General features: G+C 44.0%; 1 protein-coding gene across 9 annotated transcripts in view; it reads left to right on the forward strand.

Annotated features, from left to right (window-relative positions):
- The window catches only part of TJP1 (tight junction protein 1), a 261027-nt gene that overhangs the window by 191692 nt on the left and 51958 nt on the right, over window positions 1-17377 (forward strand). For all 9 annotated transcript variants that reach the window (XM_051822263.2, XM_051822264.2, XM_051822265.2 and 6 more), the window contains 2 exons: window positions 7428-7552; window positions 8661-8763. In XM_051822263.2, coding sequence (XP_051678223.2) covers window positions 7428-7552; window positions 8661-8763 — 228 coding nt within the window. The remainder of the gene's footprint in view (window positions 1-7427; window positions 7553-8660; window positions 8764-17377) is intronic.

A 17377-nucleotide genomic window follows, 5' to 3' on the forward strand; every position in this document is an offset into this window, starting at 1 on the left:
CTGTTGGCTTCAGATTGGCCCAACTTCGGCTGTTGGGGCCTTTTGGGGAGTGAGCCAGCAGATGGAAGACCTCTGTCTCTGCTTGTCTCTGCCTCTGTTGTGCTGCCTTTCAAATAAATAAATAAATCTTAAAAAAATTTTTTTTAAATAGGAGCAGGCATTTGGCTCAGTGGTTAAGATGTTACTTGAGATATACCTGCATCCCATATATTGGAGTGCTGATTCCAGTAGCGCATTCTACTAGGCAGTAGGTGATGCCTTAAGCACTTGGGTCCCTGCCACCCACATGGGAGACCGAGCTTTAACGTGCCCCAGACGTGGCTGTGGCAGGCATCTGGGGAGTTAACCAGTAAATGGGTGCTGTCTTTCTACCTACCTCCTCTTCTTTTTTTGCCCCTCAAATAAAAATAAATGATTTTAAATATGAGGAAAGTTCTTTTTATGATAGTTTTTTACTATTCTGTTCCTTTATTTTAGCTTGGTTCCTTAGGGACTCCCGCTGACCATATGTTGTATGTCTGTTGCCTGTCTTCAAGGTTTATAATTTGTTTTTTAACTTGTTTGAGAGGCAGAATTACTGATAGAGGGAGAGAGAGCAAGAGAGGTCTTCCCTCAGCTGTTTTCACTCCCTAAATGGCTGCAAAGGCTGGAGCCGGGCTGATCTGCAGCCAGGAGCTTTTTCCAGTTCTCCCACACAGGTGCAGGGGCCCAAGCTCCAATGCTTTCCCAGGCCCTAATAGAGAGCTAGATGAGCAGTAGAGCAGCCAGGACTCAACCGGTGCCCATACGGAATATTGGCACCACAGGCGGAGGCTTAACCTACTATGGCACAGCACCAGTCCCTCAAATCTTTTTTAAAAATATCTCTTTGAGGCCGGCGCCGCGGCTCACTAGGCTGATCCTCCGCCTAGCGGCGCCGGCACACCGGGTTCTAGTCCCGGTCGGGGCGCCGGATTCTGTCCCGGTTGCCCCTCTTCCAGGCCAGCTCTCTGCTGTGGCCCGGGAGTGCAGTGGAGGATGGCCCAGGTGCTTGGGCCCTGCACCCCATGGGAGACCAGGAAAAGCACCTGGCTCCTGGCTCCTGCCATCGGATCAGCGCGGTGCGCCGGCCGCAGCGCGCCGGCCGCGGCGGCCATTGGAGGGTGAACCAACGGCAAAGGAAGACCTTTCTCTCTGTCTCTCTCTCTCACTGTCCACTCTGCCTGTCAAAAAAAAAAATAAATAAATAAGAAAAAATATCTCTTTGATCATTCTTTTTGGTTTCAAAATGTTTTCCCTTTTTATTCTGTATTTCTCATAAGGCATTATATATTTGGTCTTGTGTTTCTCTTATCTGTCACTTTAAAATTTCTGGTTTGTGTTTCAATTCCATCACCTCACTTTTGAGTTTTAGTAATTTTTATTTAGTTTCTCCCTGTCATCATAGCATTTTCTTAATGCTATTTAGTCTATTGTCTGATAGTAAGAGGTCCCCACCCCCTTTTTTAAGAATTATTTTATTTATTTGAAGGATTTCAGAGAGGGAGAGACAGACCTTCATCCACTGGCTTACTCCCTAAATGACTGCAGTGGCTGGGCATGGGCCAGGCTGAAACCAGAAGCCTGGAGCTCCATTTGAGTCTCCCATGGGTGGCAGGGGCGCAAGTACTTGGGCCATCTGCTGCTTTCCTAGGGCGTTAGCAGGGAGTTGGAGTGAAAGTGGGACAGCCAGGACTCTAGTTCACGTTCTGATAGGTGATGCTGGGCATCACAGGCAGAGGCTTACCCACTGTGCCACAATACCAGCCTCTTCTCTCTCTCTCTCTCTCTCTCTCTTTTTTTTTTTTTTTAAGCACAGCTTCATTGTAGGGGTCTGCTACTCATCTTTTTATAGTAATTTTATAATGAGTTTGATCCTGATAGTTTTCTTTTGCTGGATTTTTGAAAATTTTTTAAAGATTTATTTATGTATTTGAAAGAGTTACACAGAGAGAGAAGGAGAGGCAGAGAAAGAGAGAGAGAGAGAGAGAGGTCTACCATCCACTGGTTCACTCCCCAATTGGCCACAATGGCCGGAGCTGTGCCAATCCAAAGCCAGTAGCCAGCAGATTCTTCCAGGTCTCCCACACAGGTGCAGGGGCCCAGGGACTTGGGCCATCTTCTACTGCTTTCCCAGGCCATAGCAGAGAGCTGGATCGGAAGTGGAGCAGCCGGGACTTGAAATGGCACCCAGATGGGATGTTGGTGCTTCAGGCCAGGGCTTTAACCCACTGCGCCACAGTGCCGGCCCTGGTTTTTGAGTTTTAGAAATTGGCTTGGTTTGCTCATGTGTACATGTCCATGTGCCTGTGCAGAAAGTCTCATAGCTGATGGTTTATTCTCACCTGCTTGCATTTTGCACTTGGATGGCGAAACGTTGATCCCCTGGCTGCATTTTAAATTGTGTTTGCAGATTTTTAGTTCATTGTGTAGTTGCTCTCCCTGTTTTTATTTGGAAATTAAGGAAGAGTCACTGGTGCTTGCTACAGTTGCTACTAATTTTTTTGGTGTTCCAATTAGTGTTAGTTTAAAAAAATTGCTCTGGAAAAGGGAATAAATTAAAATTAAGTTGAATAATCAAATATTTAGTTCAGTTTACTAACCTGACAAACTACTGTGTGTCAGTTCCTTTACAGGATTGTGTTGAGTTGGTAATGAATGGGAATCCCTCCCAAATGGAGCCTCCATTTTCCAAAGCTACTTAGTGCTGTGCATTAAGCAGCCAAGTTGTGTGCATGTGCTCTGGGAGAACACAACATGTGCCACTTCTACCCATGAAAAGTAAGGACAGTTTTATGAGTGAGATGACATTGGATGTGGGTTTTAAAAGATGAGCAGAAGCTTGCAAGATTGGTGAGGTTCTGAAGGAATCCTAGACAAAGAGGTGGTGCAAAAGCATAGATTAGATAATGCAAGACATGCATAAGCAGAGATCAGTAGTTAAGTGGATTTAGAGCAAAGACCCTGGGGTCCTGGAGAGCAAGTTAGAGTTGTATTTACGGGTATTGTATGCCAAGGAATTTGGGCCCGTGGACATTCCTATTGGATTAAGTCTTTGTTTTAGAGTGAGAATTCTGACAACACAATGAAGGATAAATTATAGTTCAGTGGAGCAGTGTGTGTGTGTGTGTGTGTGTGTGTACCAGTGGCTAAATAAATAAGGCGCTGGTGAAGAAAGAGGGAAGGGAAAGTATTGAATAGTTGAACCTTTGGAATTGGTACCTTGGTCAAACGGCTGCAATGGCCAGGGATGGACCAGGCTGAAGCCAGGATTCCATCAGGGCCTCCCTTGTGCGTGCAGAGGCCCAAGGACTTGGGCCAGCCTCCGCTGCTTTTCCAGGTTAGCAGAGACTGGATCTGAAGTGGAGCTGTAGGCGGTAGCTTAACCTGTTGTGCCACAGTACCACCCCTATATGGAGGCTTTAAAATAGAAAACAAAGCAAAGCCTGCCAACTGTCTTCTCCATATTTACTTCATTCATGGGGATTGGGGGTTTGGATGTCAGCAAGCATTTTTTAAACTGTCCCCACGTGATTCCTATGTGTGTAAGGATAGGAAATTCCAGACTTGGTAGTCATTAAGTGAACTACAGCAAGCCCTGATCTATCAGTTACTCATCCCACCAGGGATGCCTATGTGGCATGCAGTGGTCTAGTCTGAGTTGTAGGTGCTGGCTCAGTAGGGCCAAACTATACTTACTCGCTCATAAAGACTTCTTACTGGCTTCTTCTCCCTTCCTTCCTCCCTCCCTCCTTTCCTGTCCTGTCCTCCCTCCCTCCCTCCCTCCCGTCCATCTTTCTTTATTTGAAAATCAGAGTTACACAGACAGAAGGCAGGGCAGAGAGAGAGAGAGAGAGACAGACAGACAGACAGACAGAGGTCTCCCATCTGTTGGTTCACTCCCCAGTTGGCTGCAGCGGCTGGAGCTGTGCTGATCTGAAGCCAGGAGCCAGTAGCCTCCTCCGGGTCTCCCACATGGGTGCAGGGGCCCAAGGACTTGGGCCATTTTCTACTGCTTTCCCAGGCTATAGGGAGAGCTGGATTGGAATTGGAGCAGCCAGCACTCGAACCGGTGGCCATATGGGATGCTGGCACTGCAGGCGGCAGCTTTACCCACTATACCACAGCGTCAGCCCCTTCTTATCTCTCTTTCTTATCTTTCCTTATTAAAAGTTGCTGTTTGTGGCATTTGTCTAGTCTTTTTATAGTTGCTTCTCATTTTTAAGTAACAGAATTATCAAGCTGCATGCAAATGAACATTGTAAAATATAGAGTAAAAGATTAATCTACACTTCTCTCAAAGAGAATAAAACTTTACCCTGGGTGTTTGTCTTTCTAATAATTTAGAATTATAGTCTTCAGTGGATAACCTTGTACATTTGTTTTTCATATTGCTGATGTATGTATCTTGAGGGTATGTTTCTAGAAATTGATTTGTTGTGTCAAAAGATAGTTGATTTATAGTTTTGTTAGTATTACGAAGTCCTCTCCTAAAGAGCTGTAGCATGTTTCATTCCCATTAGCAGTGTATGGATAATACTGATATTGAGACCTGGTAATGACTGTGTATAATAAGGACAGGCACCTCTCCCCCCAGTATTATAGACTGACATCATTCATGTCTATATGTTCAAAAGAACAAAATACAAACTAGCAAAGGTCAACACCACGTACATACTCTGTGATAAAGGGGATTATCCCAGGAATACAAGATTAGTATACTAGGAAATTAATATTATACTTTATTAACAAATTTTAAAATTCTGTGATTATCTTCAAGAAGCCTTTGACAGAATCTGTTTTTTATTGCTAAGGAAAAATAGCTCAGGAAAATGCATTGTAGAGAGTTCACTTACAATTTTTTTATAGTACACAGAAAATGCAGCTTCATACACATTGGAAGAAAGTTACTTTAGTCACATTTATAGGTAGTTATGAATATATGTATTTGATTTTTTATCAAAATCTTTACAGTTGGTTTCCTAAATAATTAAAGTTGCAATATACAGTTTAAAACTATATGAATGGGCTGGCGCCGCGGCTCACTAGGCTAATCCTCCGCCTTGTGGTGCCGGCACACCGGGTTCTAGTCCCGGTCGGGGCGCCGGATTCTGTCCCGGTTGCCCCTCTTCCAGGCCAGCTCTCTGCTGTGGCCAGGGAGTGCAGTGGAGGATGGCCCAAGTCCTTGGGCCCTGCACCCCATGGGAGACCAGGAGAAGCACCTGGCTCCTGCCATCGGATCAGCGCGGTGCGCCGGCTGCAGCGCACCAGCCGCAGCGTCCATTGGAGGGTGAACCAACGGCAAAGGAAGACCTTTCTCTCTGTCTCTCTCTCTCACTGTCCACTCTGCCTGTCAAAAAAATAAATAAATAAAAAATAAAATAAAAAATAAAAAAACTATATGAATGGGGGCCAGCGCTGTGGTGCAATGGGTTAACGCCCTGGCCTGAAGTGCCAACATCCCAAATGAGCGCCATTTCAAGTCCCAGCTGCTCTACTTCTGATCCAGCTTTCCACTATGGCCTGGGAAAGCAGTGGAAGATGGCCCAAGTATTGGGCCCCTGCACCTATGTGGGAGACCCGGAGGAAGCTACTGGCTACTGGCTTCGGGTAGCCGGCACAGCTCCGGCCGTTGTGGCCAGTTGGAGAGTGAACCATCAGATGGAAGACCTCTCTCTCTCTGCCTCTCCTCTCTCTGTGTAACTCTGACTTTCAAATACATAAATAAATCTTAAAAAAAAAAAAACAACTATATGAATGAACTTGTTGTATTGGTATGTGAATATTCATTGGCCTATTTTGTACATGGAATGGGTATTTTATCCATGCTTGTTTTTATAACAATATCCCTTAGAGTTTTGGAAAATGGTAAGTTCCCTTAGTAATGCAGATCTTTCAAATGATGACATATTTCACATACAATATTTAAAAAATCACGTGAATATCACCATCAGTCTCATCGGAAGAGATTTAAGAACCAAAAAGCGGTCTTCAAAAAGTTTGTGGAAAATGTGTATTATGAAAAATTGTTAGGATTTTCAAAAATTTTTTTATCATGATAAACGTGCCTCATAACTCCCTTTTTCACTCACTTTTCTGAAATGCTGTATACGTTACAGGGACATGGTGCTCCGTTGCATGGATTTGCCACTTTTGTCTATCCATTGATAGCCATTTGGATTGTTCCCCTTTTGGCTGCTGTGTGTATTTGTGTTGCGGATGTTTGCTTGCGTTTTCCTTGGGCACGGATCTAGCAGTGAAGGTGATAGTGTTTTGAGAGGAGTTGGGGTTTTTCTCCTCTTCCTCTTCAGTAGTCTTTGGGGAGGAAAGGAAGGCCATGGCATGCCCTGTTCATGGTAGACATGGTCTCCTCTGGGATGGACAGGAAGGTGAGGAGGGAGGTATTTTTCTCTGAGGTGGTTTGGATTGTACACTGTATGAATATAGTACAACTTTATGCCAAAATACACTCCTCTGGTTTGGTGATTCTGGAGCCCTAAGAACATACATGTTCTTTCCTTTCTAGGGAATGGTGTGGATTTCTTTGAGATTAGATAGTTTTTTGTTTGTTTGTTTTTTTATTTGACAGATAGAGTTAGACAGTGAGAGAGAGACAGAGAGAAAGGTCTTCCCTCCATCGGTTCACCCCCCAAATGGCCGCCACGGCTGGAGCTACGCCGATCTGAAGCCAGGAGCCAGGTGCTTCCTCCTTGGCTCCGACATGGGTGCAGGGTCCAAGCACTGAGGCCATCCTCCACTGCCCACCCCAGGCCACACCAGAGAGTTGGATTGGAAGAGGAGCAACTGGGACCAGAACTCGGCACCCATGTGGGATGCCGGCACCACAGGTGGAGGATCAACCAAGTGAACCATGACGCCGGCCCCAAGATCAGATAGTTTTTAATACTATAGGAATATTTGGAGTTTTTTCTGTACTGGACTGTCCTTAGGCATTATGGTAAAGATTTTTTGCTTATTATAATTTATTTCAGTAAGAAATACAATTAATTTTAAAATGGTTGTTTGACTAATGTATACCTTCTGTATACAAGGCACACTCAGAGTTATAGTGTGTTAGGTCTACAGAGACTTTTAGAGAAGTTGAAGAAAATTTAAATAACTGCTGCTTGATTTTCAAAGCTCTAGATACTTTATTACATGAAGTGAGAAATGGTGTATATGTGGTTACGTCTCATTTTTTAAAATCAGTTACCAATGTTGGTGATCACAGTAGGCACTGCCAGTGACAGAGGAGTCTAAAGCTGGGCATACAAACGTGAGTAGGCATACAAGCAGATGAATGTGGATCACAGATATAAGTTTGTAACTTTTCTAGATTGTAAACTATGGTGTAATGAATAGTCAATTTTGTCCTAAATAGCACTATTTTACCATCACTATTACTTTAGGCTCCTGGATTTGGATTTGGAATTGCAATATCGGGTGGAAGAGATAACCCTCATTTTCAGAGTGGAGAGACCTCCATAGTAATTTCAGATGTGCTGAAGGGAGGACCAGCCGAGGGGCAGCTACAGTAAGTGTCTTTTTTTTTTTTTAAGGTTATTTATTTATTTAAAAGATAGTGTTACAGACAGGCAGGGTGGGGTGGGGTACAGTTAGTGTCTTTTCTCCTCTGGGGTTCCTGTGTGGCAGGTGCCACTTAGGTACTCAGTTACTGGCCTGCTGATTTCTTGATTGCTTTGTATTCACAGGCCACCTGCACCACAGTTTGTCTAATGTTTTTTTCTTAAATCAACCTAAGCTTGTACTTAAGAAGGAAGGCTTAATCATAAATTGAGAATTTAGCATCACTTACTTTAAATAGAGGCAAATGTAAACATGAAAATAGTGGGAAAATTGTGTTTTAATTTTAGTTAGAATGTAATCCTCAACAACTTCTGATCACATGTCTTGCCTCTTTTTGGTAATGAGATTAGTAAGATAGAAGCAAATGATATAGTAGGAAAAAAAATGGGACTCAGAAGGCTTTAAAGAAAATTGAGAGGGGAAAGCCTTTTAAAAGAGAATAACATTTTCCAGCTATATGACTTAGCATCATGTAATGCCCTCAAAGAGTATGACCCAAAATCATTTTGTCTCTCATGGTACCTGTTCAGTTTTTTGGGGGAGGCATTGTATTAAATAGTTAAAAGAAAATAGTCTTGAGAGATCTGAAAATAAGTAGTTTTTGACATTATTTTATCATTGTTCTAGAGACAAACAGATCAATTAGCTTATAACTGGAATTTTAAAATAATTAAGTTGAGAAACAGAGACCAACAGACATTCGGAGCATGCTCTAATCTACGAATTCACACTCCAGATAGCTCCAGTAGCTGGGGCTAAGTAAGACCAAAGCTGGAAGCCAAGAACCTGATCCACTTCTCCTCTGTGGTAGTAGAGACTTATGTACCTTAGACATTGCCTGTTGTCCTTGGGGCTGTACATTAGCAGGAGAGCTGGAACTTAAACCCAGGTACTCTGATATGAGACAGGGGTATTCCAAGCAGCAGCATAACCACTAGGCTAAACACCTGTCCCCAAAACTTTTTTTTTTTAATGTGCATCTTGTGTATGTCTTCACAAAATTAGATGTATGTTTTTGTCTAACATGTTGTTTTCATGACTTTTTTTGCCTTCAGGGAAAATGACCGAGTTGCAATGGTTAATGGGGTTTCCATGGATAACGTTGAACATGCCTTTGCTGTTCAGCAACTAAGGAAAAGTGGGAAAAATGCAAAGATTGTGAGTATCTTTAATAAAGGAATCAGTTTATTTGTTGATATGTTTTGGGTGTTTGAATTCATCCTTTCCCATCAAAAAAATGAAAACTGGAACTACAGTTACTTGTAAAACTGAAACTACAGTAGTAGTAACTTTCTTTTAATACTTGTGTTTTGTTACTGGTGTTTGTATTTTCTTAAAGTTCTGACGAAAAGATTTTTTTTTTTAGCTGAAAAAAGGAAAGGGGGTAGTTAATGGTAACCTTTTAAAAATTTTTTTGTTTTATTTATTTGAAAGAAGAGTTAACAAAGAGAAAGGGAAAGACAGAAGGAGAGATCTTCTGTCTGCAGGTTCATTCCCAAATGTCCTCAATTTGGATCTGGCCCAGGCAAAAGCCAGGAGCTTCTTCTGGGTCTCCGACATGGTGCAGGGGCCCAAGCACTTAGACTGCCTCCTGCTGCTCTCCCAGGCGCATTATCAGGTAGCTGGATTAAAACTGGAGCGGCCAGGACTGGAACTGGCACCCAGTTGGGATGCCAGCGCTGCAGACAGAAGCTTCATGTGCTTCGCCACAGCGCCAGCCCTAAATGGTTACCTTTTTATGGCTGGCTGTGAGACCGGGTCTTGGCATGTAGTCGGTCAGAAATACATGATCCTGTTTTCTGATAGATTTGTTTATTGGGCAAGTTTTTCATTACTTTTTTTTTTTTTTTTTTGACAGGCAGAGTGGACAGTGAGAGAGAGAGACAGAGAGAAAGGTCTTCCTTTGCCGTTGGTTCACCCTCCAATGGCCGCCATGGCCGGCGCGCTGCGGCCGGTGCATGGCGCTGATCCTAAGCCAGGAGCCAGGTGCTTTTCCTGGTCTCCCATGGGGTGCAGGACCCAAGCACTTGGGCCATCCTCCACTGCACTCCCTGGCCACAGCAGAGAGCTGGCCTGGAAGAGGGGCAACCGGGACAGAATCCGGCGCCCCGACCAGGACTAGAACCCGGTGTGCCGGCGCCGCAAGGCGGAGGATTAGCCTAGTGAGCTGCGGTGCCGGCTAAGTTTTTCATTACCTCTTGAACAGATATTTGATCAGTTGCAGTCCTTGTTAGTGACATATCTTGAGGACAGAGAAAGTCTAAGATTTTCTTTGTAGAGTTACTCAAGGATGCATTTAATGTTGGTTCACTTTTTCATATTTCTCCTAGACTTCTTCTTTTTTCAAGTAAAGCAAGAGAAATTTAGTGAACTCTTGGTAACTGGCCTCAAATCACTATTAAAACTTGGAAAATATGGCACAGAATAGCTTTTTTTCCAAGTCATTTAAGACACTCAAATTTAGGGGCATGTGAGCCACCTCACCCACTTGTTGCTCCCAGGTTTTGCCCCACTTCGTTTCTGAAAGGCCTGATGAAGGCCCACCCTGAGGCCTTTGCTCAGGAGCCCGGGTGGGAGGCGTGGAGGAGTGACTGTCCTGCGTTGCTCAGGAGCCCGGGTGGGAGGCGTGGAGGAGTGACTGTCTTGCTTTGCTCAGGAGCCGGGGTGGGAGGCGTGGAGGAGTGACTGTCCTGCGTTGCTCAGGAGCCCGGGTGGGAGGCGTGGAGGAGTGACTGTCTTGCTTTGCTCAGGAGCCCGGGTGGGAGGCGTGGAGGAGTGACTGTCCTGCGTTGCTCAGGAGCCGGGGTGGGAGGCGTGGAGGAGTGACTGTCCTGCGTTGCTCAGGAGCCCCGGGTGGGAGGCGTGGAGGAGTGACTGTCCTGCGTTGCTCAGGAGCCCCGGGTGGGAGGCGTGGAGGAGTGACTGTCCTGCGTTGCTCAGGAGCCCCGGGTGGGAGGCGTGGAGATTTTGCTGTCTTGCTCTGTAGAGAGCCTTCCTAGCTGCCAGCGCACACCCAGAACTACAGTGGACCCAGTCCAGAGAAAGGCTTGGGCGGAGGATGCCAGGGGGCTGTTGCGCGAGCTGTGAGGGGTCTTGCACCTTTGGTTGCTAGGCCCTCTGGCCCTGTGTAGGCCACTGCGCCCTGTTGCTCATCTGCACACCAGAGTTGATGCTGGTGAGACTGAGTGTTTCTTACATCTCAGTATTTGGTTACTGCATTTTTTCAAATCGTGGGCACCTTCTAGTTCCAGTGTTTTCACAACCTTATATTTTTACAATTATAATGTTATTTTTGATGTGCAGTTAATACACGTTAGCTTTGTGGATGCGTTGTGGATGATAATTTTTTAAACAGTTTTTGTAAAATGAAATAGTGTTTACAAAAGCAAATTGCTAATTTTTTATGATGACTAATTTTGTTAGTTTTTGTAAGCTGAATAAGCTTTAGCTTTCTTGATTTAGCTGTTGTTCTTGAACATTATCATTGTGATTCTTAGTGTTTTTCAGATGAGTCGCTGCATTCCAAGGTTGGCCATCTTAGGCTCTCTCCCCCCTCTGTGAGGTGGTGAGCCTTACTCACACATCGTTTTAAGCCCTCTGTTCCTCTGTAATGTTGAGCTGTTTTGTTTTTCCATGCCAAGATGCTCAGCACGCATACCCAACATTGCTAACGCAGCTAAGAAGGCTGTATTCTTATACTACAGACTTTTCCCCAATAAAAGTGGCTTGATGACTAGGCTCAAAACCACTGAGTATGGAATTGACACATATTTGCCCAGGTGTTTAAGGAAGGAGTCTGGGTAGCTCAAAACTCTATCATTTGGAAGAAGAAACTTGGGAAGCTGGGGTGAATGGTTTTTGCTCTGTGGGAATAGAGGGGTTGAGTGGAGGCGTTTAATCATCAAAGAAGGTTGTTCATGTCTGCATTTGAGCAGTTTGGATCACATCATTAATTGATGTTGTCTTTCAGCGCCATAGACTCTTAGTGTCTTAAAAGTGTGGCCTTTCCTTGTAAGAGGTCTTATTTACCTCATCTCCAGCCATAATCAGAACCTCAGAAACCTCAAGTGTTTGTTGATTTTTGTTTCCACATCTGAATAACCAGATCTGCTTTCCCCATTACACAACCTGCTGAGTCTTCCCCTCTTCCTTATGCTCTCGTACTAGGTAGTAATCTGTTGATGTGGTTATCTTTCCATAAATTAAGAGCCCTTTGGATATGAGGCTTGTTAAAGGATTTCATTTTCATCAAACTAAAAAGTTAGAATATAACAACCATAATAAATATGGTTAATTGTATCTAGCCATGTATGAGGGGAAGCTAGAAATAGATTTATTGGTCACAATGCAATGAACAGGTATAATTTTAACTAAAATTCTGAGCATACTGGAAAAGCACTGTAAGGCAAGTGAATGAGCAAAACCGTCCTTGTTAAAACTTCTGTGACCATGCTAGTGTATCCTTCCTGATGTCTGTCAGCATTTCACTGCCGTGTACACAGTCCTTACCCAAGCCACTGAGTGATAGCATTTCCGTGTCCTTGTTTCCACAAATACTAGAAAAACACCATGGTGTAGTTGTTGTGTTTTTGTTTACTTGTTTACTTACTTTTTTTTTTTTTTTTGACAGGCAGAGTGGACAGTGAGAGAGAGAGAGACAGAGAGAAAGGTCTTCCTTTGCCGTTGGTTCACCCTCCAATGGCCGCCGCGGCCGGCGCGCTGCGGCCGGCGCACCGCGCTGATCCAATGGCAGGAGCCAGGAGCCAGGTGCTTTTCCTGGTCTCCCATGGGGTGCAGGACCCAAGCACTTGGGCCATCCTCCACTGCAATCCCTGGCCACAGCAGAGAGCTGGCCTGGAAGAGGGGCAACCGGGACAGAATCCGGTGCCCCGACCGGGACTAGAACCTGGTGTGCCGGCGCCGCTAGGCGGAGGATTAGCCTAGTGAGCCGCGGCGCCGGCCATGTTTACTTACTTTTTAAGACTCAATTCTTAGGAGTGGCTTTTCAGAGTCAGAGGGCATGGACGGTTCGATGTGTGTATTGTTAATGTGCCCTACAGAGAGACAGTAGGATAGCAAGAACTCATTTTTTTAATCAATACTTTAAAATAGTTGACAAGCTGATAAATTGGAGTCTTTAAGTGAGTATTGAGTATTTATTCATTTATTTGAAAGGTAGAGTGATAGAATGAGATCTTACATCACCTAGGTTCTTCCCAAAAGCCTGCTACAGCCATTGCTGGACCATGCCGAAGCAAGGAGCCTGAAGCTCCATTCGGGTCTCCTAGGTGGGTGGCAGGGACCCAAGTGCTTGGGCCATCATCTGCGGTCTTCCCCAGCAGAGGAAGCTGGATCTGAAGCGGTAGAGCTAGGGTTCCAGCTGGCATTCCATAGTGGGATATGGGCATCTTAAGCAGCAGCTCAACCACTGTGCCACAGTGCCTGCCCCTGAATGAAATAGTGTGATCGCAAGTGGATTTGACCTCTCTAGTGTATTTATTACCCATTTATATCTCTTTTTTTGGGTGTTAGTTTCCCTTGTGTTTATTTGGTGTATATTGGTTTTCTCATTTGATTTTTGTGACTGAGTTGTTTGGGGTGATTTTTTTTTTTTTTAAATAACATTTTGTTGCAACATGGAAATTTTTAATTTTTGTGTTGTCACGTCTGTCAGACTGACTTTGTTGATTCTGCCTTTGATGCCATCCTTACAAAAGCCTTTACCTTCCTGGAATGCTATATTTTGTTCTAGTACTTACTTGCACTCCTTGTTTTATTTTATATTCGAATCTTCCAGAGAGCTTTCATTCTCTGCAGGGATGACGGGAGGGAGAGCCTGCAGTGCTCAGCTGCTGACTTGGTTTTTGTCTACAATGAGGGGGAGCTAGAGGCTGCAGGACCACTACAGAGCATTACTGCTTGTGCAGGGTATTGGAAGTTGAAGTTGGGAGGCTCAGAAGGGGGGCTCTTAGGATGCTGGCTGTGATGTGAGACTCGGCGATGCAGGCACTGTGAGAGAGACAGCCTTCCTTCCGCGTCTGGAGCAGGGTGCTGACTGCCCCGCTGGTCTCATGCTGGTCTCTACTGCATCTTGTCCTTTAACTGCAAAGTTGGCTCCTCAGAACAGCCCTCCATGATCACTCTTGGTGGTAGTAGGAGGCAGCAGTACAAGGGTGCTTCACAAAGTTCATGGAAAAACAAAGAATTTATTAAGTTTGAAATCCTGCCTATGCAGGAATCTTTAAGATATTCATGGAAAGTACATACTACAAAATACATGAATTTCCATTTTTTTGTGTGTGTCAGAATAAACACTTTTTTTTTAAGTAGAAATTTTTATGTTTTACTCACTCAAGAGACAGAGTTGCTATCTCCTGGTTCACTTCCCAGATGCTGGCATCAGCCAGGACTGGGCCATGCTTAAGCTGGGAACCAGGAACTCAGTGCAGGGCTTGTGGGTGGCAGAGACCCAGCATTTTGAGCCATTACCAGCTACCTCCTAGAGCCTGCATCACAGGAAGCTGGAATCAGGAACCAGGGCCAGGACTTGACTCTAGGCACTCTAACTCTAGTATGAGCTGCTGGCATCTTAACTGCTATGCCAAATACCACCTTTCAACTTAGCTTTTAGTTTCATTTTCTACAAACTTTCTGAAGTACTGTTGAATTAAGTGTAGAACAGCGCTTTGAAGAAATTGAGTCATAAAGAGAGAAGATGGTAACTTGGAGATAAATACCAAGACGAGAGACTTAGCATTAATTAGGAGATTGGTGGGCAGAGGACATAATTGAGGTAAACAGGAGAGATTAAAATTGCAAGTAACTTGGATGATAGTAATTGTTAAGGAAAGATCTTAAAGATGGCTGGGATGAGAATAGGAGCTCAAGTGGAAGGGTTCATAGAAGAAGAGGATCAACTTGATCATTAGACCCAAAGGAAAGAGGGCACATACGTGATACACAGTGAAGCAGTTTAGGAATGGAGGGGGCATGTCATGGCACTGATCTCCGCAAGGCAGGATGAGTGATGGGGATCTTGGAGAGTCGCTTTGAAAGGCATGTGTCCACAGAAAGGATTCCCAGGAGGATGAAGATGGTCGAGCAGGGAGAGAGCTTGCTGCTCTAGTCTAGGAGAAGATAGTTTTAAAAAAGTGGAGAGAGTGCAGCCGCAGGGAACAGTTAGGAGAAAACAGCAGAAGAAACGCTACACAAATTGGAGGAACACAGCGGACCTCCCTGGAGGGTGAGGATGCAAACAACTCGGGACCCCAGTAGCTGGTGTCCTCTACCACTGTCGTAGAGTGAGGTGAGAGCAGACTGCAGAGCCCAAGCTACTGACAAAAAAGCTGCAGGAAGAGCCTAGAGGGCACCCGGCTTGGAACCTGGTGAGGGATAGTGTACCCACCAAACTAGAGGAGGAAAAAAACAAAACGGGGGTGGGGTGGGGGTGGGCACGTTTTCTTCTCTCTCCCTGATCATCCTGCAAAGACGACCTGTAACAAGCTGACAGAGAGCAGGCACCATTTTAGACACGTGAAAGCTGCACCAGTTCATGTCTGTGCCCATCAGCCAGCCAAGCAGGGACTCCTAAGTTTGGTGGGGCGGACAGGGGGCTGGGTGCTCATGACTGTGGGAGGCTTGTGTATGTGTGGGAGGACTGGGGGTATGGCTGGGACCTTGGACAGTCACTGTGGGAGGCTCCACACAATCAGGGCTTCCTGGTTACCTGGTGAGGGACACTGTGGGGAATCTGAGCTTATATTGAGGACTGCACAGAACCTTTGTGTGGTCCTTGTGGCAGAGCGGACGAATATTATACTCAAGGGGCTAGTGCCCAGGCACTGGTATCCTTTGAGGAAAAGAACTTAGCTGAGTCTATGACAATAGACAAGAACAAACCTGCCCTATGATTAAAAAAGAAAAAAAGGAGATTTACCACAACAAACCTCGGTGTGTCACTTCAGACACACCATCCACCCTGGAGCACTGAACATAGCTCCCTGGCCACACACCTCTAGTTATTTCCTGAAAACAAACCTTCCACTAATCCACTCAGACATAGTCCAAAGATAAAAGCCACCAAAGCAGGAAAAACAAGAAACCGAGGAATATCTCCACAAATGCTGAATAACAAATGCACCGATTCAAGAAAGAATGGAGGACAACGTGACACCCCCAAAAGAACACAACACTTCAGTACTAGATTGTGAGGATGAAGAGACTGAAGAAATGCCAGAAATGGATTTCAAAAAATTGATCATAGGATTACTTAGAAGTAATCAGAAGCAGAATCATGAACTAATGAAATCATACATGACATGGAACAAAATTTCTCCCACGAAATTGAGATCTTAAAGAGAAATCAAAATGAAATCTTGGAAATGAAGAATTCATTAGAACAAATAAAAAATACAGTGCAAAGCCTTAACAGAATCGATGAAGCAGAAGAAAGAATACCTGACTTAGAACATGAAGCATAGGTAATTATACGGTCAGACTAAACACAAGAAGAAATGAGAAAACTAAAATATACTGTTGGTAATCTATAGAATACTATCAAAAAACCCAACATACGGGTTCTAGGAAATCCTGAAGGCATGGAAAGAGAGAAAGGATTAGAAGGCCTTTTTAGTGAAATAACAACAGAAAACTTCCCTAGTTTGGAGAAAGAAAAGGACATCCAAGTACAGGAAGCACATAGACATGAGCCAAAAAGAACTTCACCATGACACATTGTAATCAAACTCTCCACAGTAAAACATGAAAGATTCTAAAATATGCACAGAGAAATGGCAGATTACTTTCAGAGGATCTCCAGTTAGACTCACAGCAGACTTTTCATCAGGAATGTTACAGGCTAGGAGAGAATGGGGAGATATATTCCAAGTCTTAAGAGAAAAAAAACTGTCAACCTAGAATACAATACCCTGCAAAGCTCTCATTTATGAAGAAAGGCAAAATAAAGACCTTCTGTGACAAACAAGTTGAAAGAATTTGTCACTACCTGTCCAGCCCTGCAGAAGATGCTTAAAGATGTATAAACACAGAAACATGGTCATCACTACGAAAGACAGTAAAGGAAGGAAATCTCCCAGTAAAAGTACAAAGGAAATCCAAAGTGAAAAATAGGAATATTAATGTAAAAGTGGCAGGGCAAAGTCATTACTTATCAGTAGTCACCTGGAATGTAAATGGACTCTCAGTTAAGACACAGACTGGCTGAATGGATTAAAAAACAAAACCCATCTGTTTGCTGCCTACAAGTAACACATCTCACCAACAAAGATGCACGCAGACTAAAAACAAAAGGATGGAAAAAGCTATTCCATGCTAACAGAAACCAAAGAAGAAATGGTATAGCTATCCTTATATAAGACAAAATAGACTTTAACACAAAAAGTATTAAAAGAGACAAAGGACACTATGCATTGATTAAGGGATCAATTCAACAGGAAGTTATAACTGTTATAAACGTATATGCACCTAATTAGAGGGCACCCAGCTATTTACAAGAAATGTTAAGGGATCTAAAGGGAAACATAGACTCCAATACAATAGTACTGGGGGACTTAAGTACCCTACCCCACTTTTCAGCAGTGGACAGATCAAACAGAAAATCACCAAAGAAACAGCAGAGTTAATTGACTGTATAGACCAAATGGACCCAAGATATTTACAGAACTTTTCATCCTACAGAATATACATTCTTGCTGAATGCACATTCTTCTCACCAGAGCATGGAACTTTTTCTAGGATTGACCACATTCTAGGC

This window comes from Oryctolagus cuniculus, chromosome 12, assembly GCF_964237555.1.
Source record: "Oryctolagus cuniculus chromosome 12, mOryCun1.1, whole genome shotgun sequence".
Lineage (NCBI taxonomy): Eukaryota > Metazoa > Chordata > Mammalia > Lagomorpha > Leporidae > Oryctolagus > Oryctolagus cuniculus.